The 21,760-nt window shown below is 48.0% G+C and overlaps 1 protein-coding gene across 1 annotated transcript; it reads right to left on the minus strand.

Annotated features, from left to right (window-relative positions):
- Positions 1–4,164: 4,164 nt before the first annotated feature.
- Positions 4,165–17,462, minus strand: ATP6V1E1 (ATPase H+ transporting V1 subunit E1). The gene is made up of 9 exons (XM_004006972.4): positions 17,319–17,462; positions 15,765–15,830; positions 14,529–14,638; positions 14,083–14,149; positions 8,887–8,976; positions 8,262–8,330; positions 6,494–6,588; positions 5,485–5,572; positions 4,165–4,644 (listed from the first exon to the last, which is right to left on the minus strand). Exons 1-9 carry the CDS (start codon positions 17,349–17,351, stop codon positions 4,582–4,584), a joined length of 681 nt encoding a protein of 226 aa, XP_004007021.1. The 5' UTR covers positions 17,352–17,462; the 3' UTR covers positions 4,165–4,581.
- Positions 17,463–21,760: the final 4,298 nt, after the last annotated feature.

Raw genomic sequence — 21,760 nt, forward strand, 5'->3', positions numbered from 1 at the left:
CCTGTAACCCTGTTCTCCTTGCTATGTGTTTGGTGGGTGAGAACCACTGTCAACAGGAAGAACACGCACTTCCAACAAGGAAGGTGTCCATCGTGCAGAAAAGAAGCATTGTTGGAGTTTGCAATCATCTGCTGGGGCCACTCTTCACCTCGTGTGGGTCCCATTTCTGGGACTTTGGGAGGCAGGCTCCTTGAAACCGAGTGGAACGTCCCTCTTTTAGGCAGAGGCAGACACTCGAGAAGGGGTAACAGGACGGGACTTTGGTAAATAAGCCAAAGTCTTGTTTGTGGAAACAGACAGACTGTGACTTAGGTTTTGTAGCCTGAGAAGCTGCAGTGCCAACAATCACACGGCACCCAGGGCACTGGGGACATCTCCCATGGGTCTGGGAAGACGTTTCTCTCACATCCTGGTTGGCTATCATCAGGGAGGCCCCGGGCCGCTGCTCCAACTGCCCACATGCTCCGTCCACCCTCTTCTGGGAACCTGTGGGCCTTGGAATCAAAATGTCAGAAGAAACTGGGCGCTGGGAGGAGGTCCTGGTGTCGGGAGAGCCTGTCTTCATCACTGTGCGGCCGGCATGTTGTGGGTATCTCCAAGGGCTTTGTTTTGGGGGAGAAAACCGCAATCGGCGGTTTTCTGAAAGGGTGACGTCGACTCAGAAAAGGTGGGCCAAGTGCCAGGCACTGCTGTCCAGGTCTGGACAGGAAGCCTGGAGGAAGAGAGACTGGTCCCCGGGTGCCGGGAGTAAACCCCGGGGAAGCTGACAGTGACCTGGCTCTGGACAAAGATTCAAGAGGGGAGGGGTGGACAGGAGACACTGGGTGTGGGAACAAGGTGACCTGAGGACTCAGAGGGCGTTAACACTTTCCCCTAGTGTCCCCAGCCAGCGACGCACACCAAGATGATTGTGCTGTGAGAAACGGACACGAGGCTGGACTGAGGGGCTGATGTGGCCGTGCTCTGAGTGTGAAGGCAAAGCCATGGGACCCACATAGCTGCCCCTCGGGATCTCACAATCGGGCTTAGTTTGGAGAACTGGTCACGTGTCATCCTAACGGTCCATACATGAGAGACAGAAGTAACTTATAGGACCTGCACCAGGGAGCCCGTGAGGAGTTCAGGCACAGGCCAAGTGGATCAATAAAAAGACAGGGGGCTTCAGTAAAACAGAAGAGCTCCCCGACTCACCGGGACCCCAGTGTTCCAGAACCTCACTGGCTGGAGCTGGTCCCCGCGGCTGCAGACGCCCCCTGCCCTCAACATTCCCTTCCAGGGGCGGCAGTGACCTGACCTTGTTCACTGTGGAGAAGGCCATCAAGTTGGCAGCCAGTGACTTCTTCCAGTAGCAGTTTCCGCAAGGCAGGTGCCTCGTGCTCTTTTTCTGTATGGTGGTGGAGTGAGTGGCCACCGTGCCTCAGTTCACGTGTCTACACACATAAATGTGCATTTGGAAGTTTGAGACCAGCCATATGGAAAGGATATGTTCCATCGTCAACCAGCAGACACATTCTTGGTTTTATCGAGGGTGAGTGACACTTGGCCATTGTGTGCGTCCAAGGTGTTCAGCGCGATGACCTGACAACCACATGCTGCAACCCGATCACCACCGGGTAACAGCCACTGAACATTTGGGATCTACTCTTAGCAGCGTTCTCACACAGAGCAGTTAACTGCAGTTGCCACACTGAGGACCACACCGCTAGCACACACTGACCTTGTAACTGCACACTGGGGCTCACCCAGTTCACTGAGTCTCCACCTCCTGCCTCTGCGGATCACATATCCCATCTTTTTTCTGTGTTTGCGTTTTTTAAGAGAGTCTACATATCGGCGAAATCGAGTATGTGTTTCTGTCCGACTTTTATTGTATCGTCATTCGCCTGTCCGTGGACACGTTGCCTCCACACCTTGGCTACTGCTGTGGACACGGCTGCATTTCCACCAGCAGGGCACTAGGGTTCCCCCTCCACGTTCTGACTGATTCAGGGCCAGTGTGACCGATGGAAGGTGATCTTAGTGGTTTCCCTGATGCCTAAGCGCACTGAGCGTTTTCTCTTGTGTTCTTTGCCTGTTGCTGTCTGTGAATTCTTGTATTAGCCCCATATCAGGTGTGTGCTTGCAGCCGGCCCCCGCCCCCACCACATTAAGTAGGTGGCCTTTTCGTTTTGTGGATGCTCTCCATTGCTGTGCAGCAGCGTTTTGGTTTGATGTGGTCTCACTCGTTTCTTTCACCTTCTGGTGCATGTGCTTTAGGTTCCAGGGTCATGGAGCTTTTCCCGCTGTTGGGAGTTTAACGATCTCAGGTGCTTGATCCATCCTTATGAGTGGTGTAGACAGCAGTCTAGCTCTCTTGCAAGTCAATGTCCAGCTTTCCCAGCACCATTCACTGAAGAGCCATCATTGCCACTTGTCAGGCATTAGTTGACAGTTTCTGGGCTGTGGGTTCCAGCCCGCTGATATGTGTTTATGCTCAGGAGCGGAAACAGATCAGCTGCAGACGCTGCCCAGTCCTGTCCATGCTCCCCCCTGCCTGGGGACAGTTCTTGGGGATTGGCAAGGAAGGACTCTTGCTAGGGCTGTTTCACTGTCCTGGCCTCAGCCTCCCTGGCGGTCTGTGTTCAGAGCTTGGTTTGTTTACCCAGCTGGGTGAGTGGCAGCCCATGGGGTCCAGGGAGGGGCAGTGTGCTGGCCTATGACAGGACACGACTCCAGCCCCCAGGGGCATCTGCAGTTGGAGCTGCCTGACAGGCGTGAGCTGCTGGGAGCCCAAGCTGCGGGCCCATGGGAGGTGCCTGAGATGCCACAGCAGGATGCTGGGCACTGCGTGAGCCTCTCCCCCTTCACGTGGGATCAGAACAGACTTCCCAGGTTGTCCCTTACTTGCTGGACTGGGATCCTGTCAGCCTGCGGGTCCAGACCTTGATTTTGTGGTCAGCAAGCCCACGTCTGGCTGTGTTGCAGGCGCTGTAGCTGCTGCCACAAGTGATGCCTCTGGAAGGTTGGGGGCAGAGGGGCCTCCTGTCTCAGGGCCACTCTGCCCCCCGCCCCCGAACTAGGCCCTCAGTGTGTCATTTTGTAAAGGAGGCCCCGAGAGGGGAAGGACCCCCCGTGACAGACCCCACGGGGTGGTTCATACAAGGAATCTGGGATGTCGTGTCAACAAAAGGGCAGGCAGACTCTTTAGTGACTGTCTTTCGATGTAGCTTTGGAAACTCAAATCCAAACTTAAGCTGCAGTGAACAACTACAGCGGCATCAGCCACTGTGCAGGTAAGGATCCCTCGGTGCTGGTGGCACAGTCCCCACCCAGGAGTGAGGAGGGGGCACGGTTGGGGGTGGGGGTGGAACCCTGCCCGCAGATTGGCCTTCCAGAAGGGCACTGGTCACAGCCCCATTCTTCAGGGTCACCCGGGGCGTCAGGGAGCACTGGGTGTGAGCAGCCGTCACGGTTGCCGCTTGCCCTCCTCGCACCCTGCCCTCTCCCTCTCAGGCCCATCCCTGGGTGGCCAGGCCCCAGTGCTCAGGAGCCTGCCACCTGAACAGACAGGGTCATCACTGCATCTCAACTGAGTCAGTTTGAGGATTTGCTGTTGTTAATTCTGAGTAAATAACTTAGTCCATCCTAGCACTGATGTGGGGAAAAGCAGGATTGTATTTTAGTTCAAGAGGACCAGGACAGCCGTCCCAAGGCCGGGGATCCCCCGGCCCCACACCCTCCACCCGTGGAGACCTGTGTGACGTGAAGGCCGTGAGGAGACCACGTTGTCTTCCCAGCTGCGTCCACTCAGAACAAAGCTACACTTGAGGCAACTTAGGCCATCCTGAGGGTGGAGAACAGACACCTTATCTGCAGGTCACACAGGGTTTTAAGTCTTGATGCACCAAACACACAGCAACTCCTCTCCCCCGGGCCTGCACCACCACCTTCTCCAATGCTACCAAATCTAATACACCGCCCTTAATTAAGCTGTCAGCCCCTCCAGAGCCCCTTGTGGAGGATTTTGGGCTAGGAGGGTGCCTCAGGGTGAGAGATGGGTGAAAAGGAGCAGAAGCAGAGGAAGAGGGAGGGAGCCGTCGGCGGTCCAACACTGCCGGCTGTGGCTCCTGCATTCTAGATCACCCAGCAGAAGTCGCAGCCCTTGTGTAATAAACCACAGCGACATCCACCTCCACGTTGTGTTTTAATAAATAGAGCAGATTCACAGAATAGACCTTAAATCACATTTACAGACACTTCTAGGTCCAAACATGTAGGCGAGAAGCTGCTGCTGCCGGAAGGGATGAGGCCCACATGCACTTAGGCTGGACGGTGGAGCCCAGGATAGCGGGAGGTGTGGGGCACGCACGCCCCCACACCTGGCCCCGCGACTGCGCGCTACGGAACGGCAGGAAGTTGTGCTGCTTTGAGACAAGCTAGAGGAAGGGTTCCTAACGTACTAACCGAGACTCCCATCATCACCCATCAGTCGGAGAACGTCAGCTTCGGAGGAGCATCCGCTGACAGACAAGGGCAGGGGACAGCAAGGAGGAAGCAATACAGGCCATCTCGGAGCGTCCATGCCACGCACCTGCTGCTGGCTTAGTCCAAAAACTTCCTGTTGGCATTTGCACCAAACAAGGCTCCCCGTACTTCGGGCATCATCTGTGAAGAGTGGAGAACTTCTGTGAGGCAGTGCGGCCTGGCACAGACCCACCTGAGCCTCAGCCACAGGGCCAAGCACTTATCCCAGCAGAGGCCGAGAGAGATGTGACAATCACACCTGTGGGCTTCAGGCCACTGCTTAATGGGGACAAAGAGACGTGGCAGAAGTCACCACCATCTGGGGCTTCCGTCATGTTCTGACATGGGCAGAAGTGACGCGCTCGCAACAGACAGAGCACCCATCCTGTGCTGAGCAGACAAGGCAGGCGCGTGTGCTGCAGCGTCCAGTGCCAACTGGAAAACCCCAAGGGCCCAACCTCAGGACAGCAGCTGCCATCCACGTGTGGTCAACGCACCCTTGGCAAGGAAATTTTCAGTTCACCTAGTTTTACAAATTTACCCACAGACCGCACCCCTAAAAAAGGCCCCACACCTGGGACAACTCAACTTTCCTCACCGCTTTCTGCAAACATGGGAACACTTTAAAGAGCCTGGTGCCCTGCAGCAATTCCTCTAATAAGCGACTTGATTTCTGTCACTCGTGCAGGGGTGTAGGGTTCTAGAGCCTTTGTTAAGCAACTCCGCAGTAAAGCATCTCTTAAGCACCTCCTGATCCATCTCACATGTAGAGAGATCCTAGACAGACAAAGCCCTTGTTCTATCCCCAAGCCCACCCTCATATACATGGTGTCACCTCAGCAAATGACACTAAGTGTCCAAACCTCCATTCAAGAAAAAGTCCAAAAACGTACAAAGAGCAACAAATCTCAAAGACACCACGTTCTCCTCATCACCTCAAAGTAACCACAGGCCAACCGACAGAAGTGCCCCCACACTCACCTGCTGGGCTATGAGGTCCAGCCGACTTTCGAGTGTGTTGGACACCTTGATCTTGCGGTCCCCATTATAGACCTCAACACCGCCGGCTCTACAAAGAACACAGGAAAGAACCGTGTGTATAGATCTAAGGAAAACAGGCCCTTGAGTAGAGGCCAGTAAACATACACAATCAATTTGAAACTGTAACTCATCCCAAGTGACTATGTGCCAATTTCACTTTGTTAATTCCAACACCTTGTCCCTCCCTTACAGAAAAAGGGGAATTTTGTCCCCATTAGCCAATCAACAGCCCCAGTCCTCATCTGATCCAGGCTCCAGTCAGCTGTCAGCAAACCCCTCAGGGGTGAAGCGTCTCCACTTAATTCTGGAGTAGATGCTGCACCATCCGGGGTATGTACTGTCTGACTTTTCTAAGTGTCCAGACTCAAAACACCGGGAACAGTGGCCCTGACTGGAACCTGCTATTTACCAGACCTCAAACTGCTTGTCGGTTCTATCTCCGCCTGCCACTAATTACCCATCAGCAGAGTGGCTTTGGATCCTGAGCCCTGGGTCAGCTCCGCATAGACGTTACCTCATGGCAGCTGCCAAGAGCTGGAAAGCTACAAGGGAACAGTGCCCTGGCCTCCCTGCCCAGGAGCTCCTGTGGCCAACCCCACTGCGCCCAGTCATCAGTAGAAGCACCACGGATGCTCAGTCCACACCACGGAGTCCACCAGCCAGACGTGACTACTTTCCTGGCCAGAGGGAGCCATCCCCTTTCTCAGCATCTAGTCACACATGGACCGAGCTTCAAGTTCTGGGTACAAAATCTGTTCTGCTTCTTGGCAGGATGAACCGTAAGAAGCTGGTTCACAGGAGGAGACCAACAGGCGCTGACAGGAGGCACAGATGAGTGGGGTTACACTGCCTTCCAGCACGCTGAGCCCAGCGGACACGAGGAAGGTCCAGCGTGTGGCTATTCACGCAGCCAGAGCCCTTGCATGGTAAAAGCAGAAGCGCTCCTTACATTTCCTCAGGCAGGTAGGCCTCCTGATCGATCTGGACATCAACGTCTCTTTTGGTTGCAACTTTGTACACAGGGATTGCTTTTTGCACCGCAGCCTGGAAAAACAAAAAAACACAGAGGTGTCATCAAAAACTATGCAGGAACCACAGGAGATGTGGGTTCAATCCCTGGGTCGGGAATATCCCCTGGAAGAGGAAACAGCAACCCACTCCAATATTCGTGCCAGGATAATTTCATGAACAGAGGAGCCTGACAGGCTACAGTCCATGGAGTCACAAAGAGTCAGACACGAATGAGCAACTTGAGCACACACATAGAACAGTTATCCTCAAAACCAACAATCTATACAAGCAAAGATATTCCTACTTATTTTTAACAGTCAAATGGTAGAAACCACCCAGGTGTCTAGTCTATAAACACAAATGAGTAAATAAAATGTGGTCCATAGACTCAGCCTTAAAAAAGGAAATTCCAACTCTGGCTATGCCATCAATGAACCTTGAAGACAATATGCCAAGTGAAGTAAGCCCATCACCAAACGACAGGCTTTGTGTGATTCCTCTTACAGGGGCACTAGAGCAGCCGCGTGATACAGATCCTACAGGAGCAGGACGCGGCTGCCAGGGGCTCACGGAGATGCTGTTCAGTTTGGAAGATGGAAAGTTCTGGAGAAGGATGGTGGGGACAGTCGCAGAACAGCGAATGTAAAGCACAGAACCGTATGCTTAAAACTGGGAACAACGGTAAATTTAGTGCACTTTTTACCACATTTTAAAAAGGAGTGATCTGGCGGAAGGGCTATAGGGTAGATGGAAGAGGTTCTAACCTGACTGAAGGGAGCACCAGGTATAGGCTCCAGCAAGACACTAACAACATCAGGACGGAGCCTTAGTCTTTGTCTGATCCTATTACCAGTTGCACAGATGTACACATACCCTGAACTCTTCCTATTCCTCAGATCTCAGACAGTGCCACTGCGGAGGGCAGATGCCACTCTGGCAGCACCTGGCCCCAGCAGCTTCACAGTGACGCCCACTAAGGGCGGCCCAGGCCCGGCTTCGGGTCCCTGGCACAGCTCGTTAGTTTACAGTGGAGGTAAGAATGAACACAGTTCCCCACCTGGCAGTTTGCTTTCCTAGGAGACAAGTGACTCGGGGCAGCCACAAACATATTGTGTGTTACAAATGTAGTCATTAAGGGACTAAGCTCTCTCAACCTTGCCTGACCCTGAGCTACAGGGAAGAACGACCTGAACTGAATAGCTGGCACATAATCAGAGCTGGTGGGCTGGGGGGTTTCTACCCTTCTGCTGCCCCGTGTGCCTGCCATGGCCTTGGTCCTCCCTGGGGCCTAGGTCTCCTCGCCTAAGAGAGAAGCTCCACACAGGCCCCTGGCAGCGATGCTGTGCCGTCCCTTTGCTGGCACCTACTGCCCTCCTCTAGGTGTGGCACAGTATTGAGGCAGCACTAAGCCCTGCTGCTCTGGGAGTATGCCAGTTCTATGTGGCTTTGCCTATCCTCGGCTCCAATCCAGTAGGTACTGTTCTTACTGAATTTTCAGATCATGCTATTACAAGGTCTCCAGGGAGGGAGGAGGGTGTTAACACAGCCGGCAGCTTGATTTCTTTGAGACAGTAAATCAGAGGCTTGGGTACACTGAAGTCAGAATCTCCAATGAGTTAAGACTCTTCCAGTCTCCATGGCTGAGCTGTCATTTCATACCCAACACATTGATCTTTAAAAAGAAAAAGGATTTTTTCAAACTTTACCTTCACCAGAGGGAAATCCTGTTTCCTGCAGCGAACGATCATCCGGGGCTCCAGCAACTGGTACAAACCCTATTAAAGCACAAACAGATGCAATCAGCAAAAACTATAAAATAAAGCAACAGCAAACAGAATGTCTTTATAATCCTCTCAGTGTTGGGGGGAAAGTCCTAAGTTCCCCTAAAGAGGGCCTACACAGCACAATAACATGGAAAGACTCTGGTGTCACAAACCAGATAAATATACACAGTGCTCTAGGGATGGGAACAAAATACAACTAGGCAGAGGACAAATACTGTTATTTCAATAGCTGAGCAGGAAACACAGTTTATACAGCCCGTGGTCTAAACCTCAATACCTAAAACAAGCATTTCAGTGGTGAAATAAAATTAGGAAGGTTTATAGTTGAGGGTTACAGAGAACCAGTAAAAAGGTATCAGTCTCATTCAACCTGCGAGATACCACCATCCTCCCAAGCATCTCTTCCTCGACAAGGCAAGGAGCCAAGATGAGAGCATGCAGGAGCTGCGTGTTCACAAGACGACACAGGAGGGATGCAGCTGGCTTCTCACACTGTTAGTTCTGCAGGTGTGTGGCCGTCTGTGACACATCTGACCTGCAGACTTACCTGGAGGACTAGTCCATCCAGCAGCACTTGGTACCTGGTTGTATCTTTTACCACTTTGCTGAGTCTCTGTTTTGCTTCATTTAGTAGGTCCTACAAAGGGTGGAAAACAAAAAGTTGTCCAAGCACCTGGGTATCCAGCTCAGAACCCACCTGGGGCTGGCCCCAGCTTGTGTCCAATCGGGTCTCACTTTGTGGCTGGGTTTTCCCTCCACAAACGTTCTCTGAGGTGTACAGCAAAGCAGATGCTGTGCTAAGGACAGACACACAGAAGAAGCACTAGCTCGGCTCTCAGGTAGACAATGCTCTAGAAGAGCCCTACTGTCTGACACAGAAGATGAGACACAGACTGGAAAAGCAAGTTCCAACATAAGACAGTCGTGTAAGAGGGTTCTATTTTTTATTTAGAAAAAAAGAGTCTCTGAACAGAGAACAAAGTGTCATCAATGTTAACCTTTAAGGAGGCTGGACTATCAATTTCAATTTTGTGTTAAGTTTGTATTTTCTAATCATCTGTAACGAACACTTTAACAGAAACAGAAATCTCACATGGCTGCAAAGAACACACTGGGAAGTACTCTGTAAGTGATAAGCGTGCACTGCTTTACTGACTAAAAGTGGACCCAGGTAGAGATAATACCCCTCAGTTCCACTGCTCTCCACCCAACACTGTCAGGAACATTCCATCCCAGAAAGTTTTCCACGCATCTACTCTACTGAACACAATCTCTAGAATGATTGTGGGGGATTTAAAGAGGAGAGGGAAGGTACATGCTCACCTAGAGACCAATCAGAATTTGGGAAGTGAGGGTAGAGAGAAGTGGTTCTGTGAGTGAGTTACCCTTGACCCCACCACTTTCCAGGAACCACTGCCAAGCATTTTAAGCCTTCATAATCTAGGAAGCTTATGGCACAAAGATTTACAGCATTTGTGTTATACAACATCTGGCTGAAAGAAACTTCAGCCCCTCCTTACTAAGAGATCCCTCAAGCACGTTTCTTTATGCTAGAATTGACCATCCACACTGGTCAAGCAGGTAAGGGTGGAAAGGGGAGTTTGGAGACAGCCTTACATTATGAGACTCAAGTCAACCTCTAAAGAGCAGTGCAGGCATTTATAATAACCCACTATGAAAAATCTGGAAATGGGTAAATGAGTCTTAACACCGCCCACAACTACAAGCAAGGGCATAGGAAGTTGGAGAAAACTGAAGTCCAGACAAGAAAGCTAAACCCTAACTGAAACTGTATTGTGCTCTATCTAGGGCATTCCTGCCCACTGAACAGAGGTGCCCTCCAGGTGGGGACGGTAAGTCATGAGCAGCAACGTTACTGGCCATCCACACTCCAGTGATACTGATTCTAAACTCACCTTCTGGCTGCAGCTTGACGCCTCATGGAGAGAGGTGTAAGTTACTGTCTTTATCTCTCAGCCTGCAGATCAGTATTTTGAGACTTGTCCACCTGAACCTGCCTCTAGGTTCCTGAAAATTTAGGACTATGCTCCTAGAAATCAAGAAACTAAAACCTGATTATGATGACGACGACAGAACCATGTTTCCTTGGTCCTTCCAGGTGTGAACAGTCAGCTGGCCTTCAATCACAGCACCGGAAATCTCTACTTCAGGGACTAACAAATCAGAATTTTTACAGGTTACTTGTGTTCTTTATCTCCCAACAACAGTACCAGTACCTTACACGGTGTGAGATTCAGGGAGTGACGGGAGGAAACCGTCCGCTGCCTGCTCTGCACGAGGCACTGTATAGGCACTCGTCCTACATGAACCCTCAGGCGTGTGCTCTCCCCATTCTATTAGGGATGGAAGGTTCAGAGAAGCTAAAAAACGCACCCACCAAACAGCAGACAGTGGTGAAGCAGAAACTCACACCTCACAGAGACCCCAAAATTGGGCTCTAACACTGGGAAACATCAGGGCAGGCAGGGGGACGAGGTCACCAGTAGAGAATAACCAAAGGACGAAGCGCTGTGGGCAGCAGAGCTCGCCTGTTGGCTACCGTGTCCTTCCATTTGTTGTCCCCATCCTTTTCTAGCCAACTGCTTGACAAATCCCCTGCCTTCGATAGTTTGATTCTATGTGCAAGCTGGAAAAATAAAGGTTTTAAAAGAGCAAAATGCACTGAAACATGGACACGTTGCCCTGCTCCCCATCATCTCATAGTTGGGGTTCATTACTGGGGTTTGCTAAACCGAAAAGTACCCAATGGCACAATGTTAGGCTGCAAAGGCCTAAGGAAACAAGTGCTTTAGAACAACTAAATTAGAGCAACATTTATTTTCACAAAATTCTAATCAGCAAAACAAAAGCTCACATTGTGTTCTGAAACGCTGCATGTTACAGAATAACTGCATTTGCCATCTATCAAAATGCTAACAGTTCAACAAAATAAGAAAAAATAAAGAGTTCTGTCCCTGGCTTCTTATTCTCCTCCCACGTGACTGCTTCCCCCATGCGTCCTTAGCAACGTCTTGTTTTCCTGGCTGTTAAGCTCGAGGCTTCTCAGGTTGTTGCCTGACAGTGGAATTCTACACCCACAATGGTGATGAGCTCATCCACACACACAGACTGGGCTTGAGAGCCGTCTATATGCCAGCCCCAACCTCTCTCCTAAACTCACCTGGTCTTCTGAAGCCATTCAAATGCCAAGATTCATCACATTCTCCACCTGCTATTCCTCCTGTATTTCCTATCACCACCTATCCAGGTGCCTTACCTGGTAAGAAAACCTTAAGTCTTTTTCGACTCCTCACAACCTGCAGTCACCAACTCCTACAGACTCCAATCTTTAAGAATCTGTGGACGAGGCCCTGGCCTTCTCTTAATGACCACTGCTGCCATTTGGTCTAGGCTTCTCTGCTTTTTGACCTTCAGATCCAAGTTACGCCATAACCTCATTTTCTCTCCCTACATCACCAGTTCTCTTTCTCCAACACAAACCTAATCCTACAGCAGTACTTCTCAGCACGCTCCTTTAGACGCCCTGCAACAAGATTACTCTGGGCTGTTTATGCCCGATGAGAACACCAAAATCTCTGGAAAATGGGGCCTGGAGTTTCCATTTTACAAGGCCCTCCATGAGATCTCCATGCCTATTAAGAGTTAAGAGAAAAGGTCAAAGGATACGTTCCACACTCCTGAGTAGGCATCAAGTCTAACCAAACCCTGGTGTCTCTCTCCAGCCTCAGCTCCTATATTCCCTACTCTTCCGGACAATTCCATTTCCTGCTTGTGTTGTCAATTCCTGGCTTTGGTTCCTGCTGCTCTCTCCAATTCCGTCTCCAAGCTATGACTGACTCAATTCTTCATGGTCACCCTCAAAAGGCTGTAGTGCAGACACGGTCTTTCGTCTCGACTCCTACAGGACTGAGCCACAGAAAACCCTGCAGCCCACACAGCTGTCCCCCTCAAGCGAACCTAGCTAACTAGGAAATGAAAACAGGCAAGTGAAAACTAAAAGATCAAGTTGGCACTGAAGCAGAAAGACATCTGGGTGTAAGAGTTTAAGAAGCAGACCGACTCTGGCTAGTCTGTGCTGCTGTGCTTGTGCTGTGCTCAGTCGTGTCCGACTCTTGGCGACTCCATGGGCTGCAGCCCGCCAGGCTCCTGTGTCCATGGGGAATTCTCAGCGCAAGAATACTGGAGTGGGTTGCCATGCCCTCCTCCAGGGGATCTTCCCAATCCAGGGATTGAACCCAGGTCTCCCACATTGCAAGCGGATTCTTTTATAGTCTGAGCCACCAGGGAAGCCCCTAGCTACTCTGGGGTCCATAATAGGTGTTAAGGGAGTTACTTTTTTTTCTCTACTCGAGTATACTTGTGTTCACAATGTTGTGTTAGTTTCTGCTATATGTTAGAGGATTCTGCTAGTTTCTGCTGTTATGTCATAGTGGGTCCTTGCACTTGAGACACCCTGGCAGACATTTCCATCTGGAAGCTTCCTGGTCCCTCTAAATAGGTCCAAAGTGATCTGATTGTTGTTCTTAAAAGAGTCCGCTCTCCTGACTTCCTATTTCATTAATGGAACCACCACTCTTCTAGGCAGCCAGGCCTGAAATTCAGGATTTTGCATCAGTCTTAGAGGAGGCGGTGGAAGATCAACCCACAGCCAACGTCCAGAGTGTCCTCCTACAAAACGCATCAACACTGACAACCCACTCAGTCCTTGCTGCCATCACACTAGTCATGTGACAAGACCAACACCTTACCAACGCCTTAAGAGATTTGTGTTTCCAGTTTTATATTTCCAGTTTTACCGCTTTTCCACATTGGGCCTATTCGTTTACATTTATTCCTAATTAGTTACTGCTGGCATGTGGAAAACTATCAGTTTCTGTATCTTGTCTTTGTAGCCAGTCACCATTTGAACTAATCACTAGTTCTTAGTGTTTTTCGGGTGTTGTATTTTTTTAGTATATAATCGTAGCATCACAACAGTAAGTTTCTTCCTTCCCAATATTTACCTCTCTCTCCGTTTGTTAAGAAACCTAGGGCCTCCGTGACTGGTTTCTGAATTTCCCTTTTTTGGTCATGCCATGCGGTTTGCAGGTTCTCAGCTCCCCGACAGGAGATTGAACCCGTGCCCCCTGCAGTGGAAGTCCAGAGACCTAACCACTGGACCAACAGGGAAGCCCCTGGTTTCTGAATTAATTCAAATTCCTTCAGGCTGCCTGACCTAAGTGTATGTTTCTGCCCTGTCCTTTGGATGACAACACTCTCCAGATGGTTCTGCGTCTAACCTCTTCCCTGTTAAATTTAGTCTATATACTTATGAACTTATATCATGAATCCTATATATGATATTCTTCATAAAATAAAATGAAAACTTCAACACCCTTCTACTGAAAGCACTCAAAAGTTCCTCACGTGCACTCAGGGGCCCTATGTTACTCCATTCAGGCTTTCCTGCCTCAAGTCCCCATCACCCTCAGACACTCTACGGTCCTCCATCATGAGTCATGTGACCCAGAAGAGTCTGTATGTTGTCAGAGCAGTGAGTCCTTGAAAATGGGACCCGTATCTTATCCATTTCTTTATTACATTATCTACTGTAGTGATTTGCTAACCAAAGGTTTTCTCTCTAAAAATCATTAATCAAGTCCTTAATCCAATATGAACTAGTGAATTCTCGATAATAGACAAACATTTTATAATACTATAACTAAAGGGACCAATTACTCACTGTGATAAGGTCATCTCTCGCTCTGAGGACTTTGAGCCTCGCTTGATTCATCAAATTGGACATCTGACTGCAAAAGGCATGGAAAAGTATCATCACTAGAACTGCAGAGAAAAAAATGTACACCCTTCTCCAGATACGCAAATACATTTCTCTGTATGGACCCAAACAGAACTCCTTGAAATATATGCAATGCTTTATACCTACCTATTCTCAAATACTATGAAATATTTATTGAGTGCTTACCAAGTGGCAAGACTATCAGTTATTTCAGCTGTATCTTTCAGTAATCCAGTGAGGCTTCCATGTTCCCAAGTGAGGAAAGGGAAGTTAAGCAATGTGACCGAGGTTAGATAAGCAGTGAGTGGTCCAGATAAAACCAGAACCCGTATCTGCTGACCCCAGTGCACCTGCTGGACCCTTTCAGCCCAGTGATTTTCAAAGCTCACATTTTCTTCTGCTGCTCAATCTGCTTTTCTTTCTTCTCATAATATTCCATAATCTTCAGTCTTTGGGTTTGCACAAGACGACCTTTCTCAATGTTGAACTCTTCTTCTGCCTACCAAGAAATTAATTATTATTATTTCATTACACAGATTTGACGATTTTAAGCTGCTGGTGACCAGGGTATTCGCTTAAATTCACTTTATTCTGTATCTAAAATGAAAAAGTGTTATGACTCATCTTCAAAGATTACTCCTCATTCCTTTTGTTCAAAAGGAAAGATCAGTGATTTTGATCATAAATGAAGCCAAAGAGTAAAAATTTAATCAAGGATAATAATACCCACAAACAAATTTACAAAGTATACAATCAGAAGATTCTGTATATGAAAAAGATAGAGAATTTGGAGTCAGAAGATCTGAGTTACTGTCTAAAATATTTGGTCAAGTAATCTAAGTGTCTTCCCTCATAAAATAAAAAAATAAATAGTATTCTTTCCTTGTTCAAAATCTAATAGTCCTTTTAAAATGATACACTATATAAATTTATTAGTTTTTTTTAGTGTTAATTATTGAGTAGTCACTTTCTTTTCTTAATCTGAAGTAAATTTTTTTTTTTTTGAGCAGTCACTTTTTACAAAGGCTGTCTCAGTGTGTCAACTGTCTATGATTTTCAGGCAGTAAGAAAGTATGACTTTGGGAGTTAGCTGAAGTTACTCACTCACATATTTAATGCTTTGCACAGCTACCGGAACCTTCATGTTCTAAAGTAAATGCCTAACAGCTTATTACGACACCTATCACGTGAAATAAGTACGGATGATGGCGTCATAGGAGATAAGACTACTTTAAAATAAAAATGCAATTGGCAGCTGAAACATAAGCGCTAATATGTATCCCAGAGAGAAATAAGGAAACTAGTTATACAAGAAACTGCAGCACTCAGATGGTCATCAAAACAATATTAAACATGCAACAAGGCTATAGTGTGCAGCACAGGGAAATATAGGCTTTACCTGTACTCCTAGAGAATAAATTAAAAGAACCATGAAAATTAAGTATTAAATGGTATATTCTGGCCTATTTTGATTATACCTAGAGAAAACAACAATTTTACATAACGTATAGACATACTATGCAACTCAAAATTGCTCTGTTAAGCAATGTTATTCAGTACTAATTAGGAAAGCAAGACCATATAAAACTCTGGTAACTTCTTTAACCTAGGCAGTAGAATCTCACCTTTGCATCAATTTCTTCTGCTTTCTCATTGGCTTCTTGTTCAATAAAAGCCATCATGTGCTTAATCTAGAAGAAGGAAAAGGTTATTTCATTTTGGATGACTAGAAAATATATCTTTTCTGATTCATTCAACAATCATTTACTGAAGTGCATTTCCCTTCTTAGGTAATGTTGCAATGTTGTAACAAATCCAATATAGACTTTGAAAATGGTCCAAATCCACAAAACCCCACAAACTCTTTAATAGGAAATAAATACAGTTTATAAATGCTAAAAGACACTGGCCTCCAGAGGTAAACCCTGATTCAAACCTGCATTATCTGCCTTTATCACTCCTGCTGGACCCTCTGCTACTAGATCTGACTAGATCAGCACAGCCTAGAGCAAAACACTCATTTTAACCTCCATGAGAGAAGCCCGTTTACAGTCAACAGGAACACACCGTGCCTCTGGGAGTTCCGACAGGAGAAAGTCACCTGCTTCAGGACATTTAACTCCGCCCCAAGACAGAAAAATCTGCCTTAAATTACACTTTTCTTCTTCCTGCTAAATCTACTCGGTTTTACCCTTTTGCAGTCAGATTCCTTTAGAGATTTGCTGAAATAAATGACCATACTCCTCAGACAGGAAAAGCAACATGGACAAATACTTGAATACAGGGGGGTAAGGAATCTGGACACCCAGGATTTCTACGCGTCTGGTCTGCGCTTGGTGCTCAGCCCGGTCACTGTTGAGAATTACGGGGAGCGCAGGCGTCGCCCTGATGGAGACCCCAAGGAGCGTGTAGGGGTACAGGCCATACATTTCTTCACTCTTACCGTTTTACAGAAACAAAAGATGCCTTTGGTTCTCACCACGGTTTTACCTTTATAAGGTATTCTTCCTGGGGAACCCTTAGTTCTCGCTCTATCCTAATCAGGGGGCAGAGGGCCGGGGCGTGACCACTACTAGGCAGTGTGGAGGGCAACGCGTCCTTTCCCACAGCGACGCACAGACACCGCACGGCTGATGCTCACGTCCGCACGGCACCTGGTATAGACGCCTTAACTTTCCCCACAGACGCTGTTCCTGCCGCCTTCTGTGATCAGCCGAAGATGCACTTAAAGGAGACACTCCGCCCTTCTGAGCGCTGATTAGATAACGAATAAAAGCAAAGACGTTTCCGAGGAAATGGAAATTTCCAAGGAAGAAACACCGAATTCCTCGCGTAACAAGACTCACAAGATGGTGAGTAAGCGTTAGTCAGGGTTTTCCTACAAACTTCAGAAGGAAGGGGCTGACTTCCCTAAAAACCGTGGCCTGAGGATCCTTCCCCGAAGGCTGGGCCTGGACGCTCAACGCCAGCCCACCCCGCGAAAGACGAGGCGCCGAGCTAGCGCCGCGACCCCAGGGCCAGCCCCGACCCGCACAGCCCCGCGGCACGCCCACCGCCGACGCCCGGCAGCTGAGGCCGGGCCCCAGGAACCGGGGAGGCCTGGCCGACGAGGCCGCCGCGGGGACCCTCCAGGCCGGGGATGCGCCCGCCTGCCTCCTGGAGCCGAGCTTGGCGCTCACCTGCTTCTGCACATCGGCATCGCTGAGGGCCATGGCGGCAAGCGACGTGCGGCGGCGGACGACCGGCCGGAGCTCAGGCCTGACACCGGAGACGGGCGAACGGCAGACGAAAGCCGGCGGAGCTCCCCGCCTCCTCGGTTTTGTGAGCTCGACTTCCGGTTCCTGCACAGGACGCCAGGCAGCCCAGCCAGTGGCGAGAGAGCAGCCCGGAAGTCCTGCCCCGCCCCCGTCGCCGACTCGTGACCCCTCACGGGCTTTTCCCTAGTAGCCGGCTTGGGGGTCGGGTAGAGGGTTCTGCTTTAGGCTTCTGACTGTTTACTGAGCATTGTCGACTGTGTTCTTTAAAAACGTTTATTTCTGCCAGCCAGAGTTTATTTTACTGTCCTAGCCCTAATGGAAGCAAAAGCGTCTGTATTTTACGTATTAACAGGTTTTTAGAGGAGCTTTTCGGAGAAGGGAATGGCAACCCACCCCTGTATGCTTGCCTGGAGAATTCCATGGACAGAGAAGTCCGTGGGATCGCAAAGAGTCGGACCCGACTGAGCGACTAATAAACACACACACCCACAGAGGAGCTTTAGATTTACAGAAAATTGAGCGCCCATAAAAACTGGTTCCCATAATAGTAGCCTTTTGCCTTCATGGGGTACATTATGTAATTCATGAGCCAACGCTGATGTGTGGACAAAAGCCTTCGGCTTAATCAATTTCCTTAGATTCCCCGTGTTGCAGATATTCAGCCTCTTCACTGGTGCCAGACTAAATCTCAGAGATAGTGTGGGGTTTATTTTTTTTTTTGCATGGAGTAAAAAACTATTTTTATTGCTTTGCCAGGGAAGGAGGGGGCCACAGCAGGCTAATGCCTTCAAAACTGTCTTGCCCTGGAATGGGTAGTGAGTAATCTTACAGTGTTCAAGCAGAAGCGTGTGATCAGCCCATGGACATTGTTCTGATTGGGTGAAGGCTGGAAGTCAGCATTCTCAATCTTCTGGTTTCAACTTGTCTGGGGTCAGTTAGAATTGGACATGAAACAACAGACTGGTTCCAAATTGGGAAAGGAGTATGTCAAGGCTGCATATTGTCACCCTGCCTATTATTTAACTCACATGCAGAGTACATTGGAGAACCTAAGCTACTCCATCTTGTACAAGAACTCCATTCTGTAAATTCCAGGCAAAAAGACTTAGACTTTGTATATTACCCAACCTTGCCCCACTGCCCACGAGCCAACCGACCCTCAGGTTAAACCTCCTGACTTTATGTTCAGGAACTTGTGATTTACCTTGAAAGTAAAAGCCAGTCAGGAATCAACACACAACCCTATGGAAGAAGGTAACCAATCAGATGTCCTTCAGCCTGAAAATCCCCCTTTACCTGAATATTCCCTATATAAGCAATGTAACCCAAGACTCGGGGCTCCTCCCTATAGCCGCTGTGTCGATATCGGTGGGAGCCCCAGCTCAAGCTTCATAATAAAAACTCTCTTGCTTTTGTATCGGATATCAGCTCCCTGGTGGTCATTGGGAGATTTTGTGACTTGGGCATAACAACATCACGCGAAATGCCAGGCTGAATGAAGTATAAGCTGGAATCAAGATTGCCAGGAGAAATATCAGTAACCTCAGATATGCAGATGACACCACCCTTATGGCAGAAAGTGAAGAACTAAAGAGCCTCTTTTTTTTTTTTTTTTTTTTAAAGAGCCTCTTGACGAAAGTGAAAGAGAGTGAGAGCGAAATGAGAATGAATGAGAAAGAAAAAGTTGACTTAAAACAACATTCAAAAAAGGAAGATCATGGCATCCGGTCCCATCACTCCATGGCAAATAGATGGAGAAACAGTGGAAACAGTGAGAGACTTTAATTTTCTTGGGCTCCAAAATCACTGCAGATAGTGACTGCAGCCATGAAATTAAAACATGCTTGCTCCTTGGAAGAAAAGCTATGACCAACCTAGACAGCACATTAAAAAGCAGAGACATTACTGTGCCGACAAAGGTCTGTCTAGTCAAAGCTGTGGTTTTTCCAGTAGTCATGTATGGATGTGAGCATTGGACTATATAGACAGCTGAGTGCCAAAGAATTGATGTTTTTGAACTCTGGTGTTGGAGAAGATTCTCGAGAGTCCCTTGGACTGCAAGGATATCAAACAAAGTCAGTCCTAAATATTCAACGGAAGGACTGATGCTGAAGCTCCAACACTTTGGCCACCTGATGCAAAGAACTGACTCATTGGAAAAGACCCTGATGCTGGAAGGATTGAAGGCAGGAGAAGGGGACGACAGAGGATGAGATGGTTGGATGGCATCACTGACTCAATGGAGATAAGTTTGAGTAAGCTCCAGGAGTTGGTGATGGACAGGGAAGCCTGGTGTGCTGCAGTCCATGGGCTTGCAGAGTCGTACTTGACTGAGTGACTGAACTGAACTTGGGTCAATGTGCTTATGGGCCTCATAATGTTAACTTCTTCCACCTAGTGAGGGTCTCAGTATCTGCAAAACAGCTCAAAGGACAGCTCAGAATATTATCTATAGCTCTTAAAGAACTAAAGGTCCTTGACTTTGTTTAATGGCTGAAGTATTGTTATTTTATCTTGCCTATTTTCCTTTCTTTCTGCATTTTCTCATTAAAATTTTTAAATTTATTTTTGGGTGTACTGGACCTTTGCTGCTACATGCACAGCTTCCCAGGTGGTACTAGTGGCAAAGACTGTGTGCCAATGCAGGAGATGCAAGACTAGGTCAGGAGGAGATGGTCTTCACTCATTTGGATTACAATCCCTCTTCCCGTTTTTTATTTTTGGCCACACCATGCAGCATGCAGAGCCTCCCTGACCAGGATGGAACCCATGCTCCCTGTAGTAGAAGCATGGAGTCCTAACCACTGGACCTCCAGGGAAGTCCTCCTGTTTATTTTTACAATGTTGTGCAAATACGTGGTGCTGAGGAGTGAGAATAGCAAACTAATATATGTCTTGGGACTTCCATGGTGGTTCAGTGACTAAGACTCTGCACTCCTAATGAAGGGGGCCTGGGTTCGACCCCTGGTAAGGGAACTAGATCCCACATGCTGCAATTAAAAAAAAAAATCCCGAGTGCCACAACCAAGACCAATCAAATAAATATTAAAAAAAAAAAAAACCCACACCAAAAAACCCCCTGCTACTGCTGCTGCTGTCGCTTCAGTCGTGTCTGACCTTGTGCAACCCCATGGAGGGCAGCCCACCAGGCTCCTCTGTCCCTGGGATTCTCTAGGCAAGAACACTGGAGTGGGTTGCCATTTCCTAAGTACATGTCTAATTGCGTATGAAATTAATGTCTGGGACAGATGTGGCACTATCCAGATAAGTGTGCTTTTGATTTCTGGAAAACAGTGTGCTGATTTTTATGATTTATTATTATTCTAAGACATTAAAAAATACAGAAAAGTACAAAGAATAATTCAAATGTACATGTACCACCATCCAGTTGAGAATCAGCATTTGTCACATTTGCCTTAGGGCTTCTCTTTGTAAATAAAAGATACAGATACACTTAACATTCCGTTTTGTGCACCTCCCCCCCTCCCCATAAGAACCAGGTTAAGTTCACAGAGTGAAGCAGAAGTGAAAGTTACTAGGAGTAACACACCAAAATTAACTAGTTGGTGGTTTTCCAAATCCAATTTCCTCCTATATTAGCTTAGGTCTTATGAAGAAGTTTTATTAAAACAGCTTTTCAGACAAATTCCAAAAATCCCATTCCCAGATAAGCCTATTTATTTATGTGCTGTCTTGTCTGATTCTTTGTGGTCCTATGGACTGTAGCTTGCCAGGCTCCTCTGCCCATGGCATTTTCCAGGCAAGAATACTGGAGTGGATTGTCATTTCCTCCTCCAGGGGATCTTCCCGACCCAGGGGTTGAACCCACGTCTCTTTTGTCTCCTGCATTGACAGGTGGGTTCTTTACCTTATGGCTTCACCCAAATTGCTGACCTAAATTCCTTTCAGGTTAGTCACTTAGAGATGGTTGATATGCTCCTTGTCTAACCTGCTCCCAAGCTAAGGCCTCAGTCTATGGTTTATCTGTAAATTGAGTCACCAGAATAGACAGACTTCAGTTTGTCTGCTGGGGAGGACACACACACACAGAAACTAAGGTCATCTGTCTTTGAATGTTGAGGAATTAACTTTAAAAAGAAAAAAATGATGGCAGAAAGTAGTGAAAGTCTAACTTAGGTGCTTACATTTTTGCGCCCCTTCCAACCAGTCATCCGCATGGCACAAAGTAATGACCTGTAACCACTCCCCAATTTATAACCTCCTGTGGCTCCCATGTGCTCTTGGGGAGCTGCCTGAACCCGCCCTGCCTCTTCACTGATCTTATCACTCCTCTTCCCTTCTCATCAGTTCAGAGCTTTACTGGTTTGTTCTCAAGCTTTTCACCTGAGAAAATCTTTTCCTGC

This window comes from Ovis aries, chromosome 3 (genome assembly GCF_016772045.2).
Source record: "Ovis aries strain OAR_USU_Benz2616 breed Rambouillet chromosome 3, ARS-UI_Ramb_v3.0, whole genome shotgun sequence".
Lineage (NCBI taxonomy): Eukaryota > Metazoa > Chordata > Mammalia > Artiodactyla > Bovidae > Ovis > Ovis aries.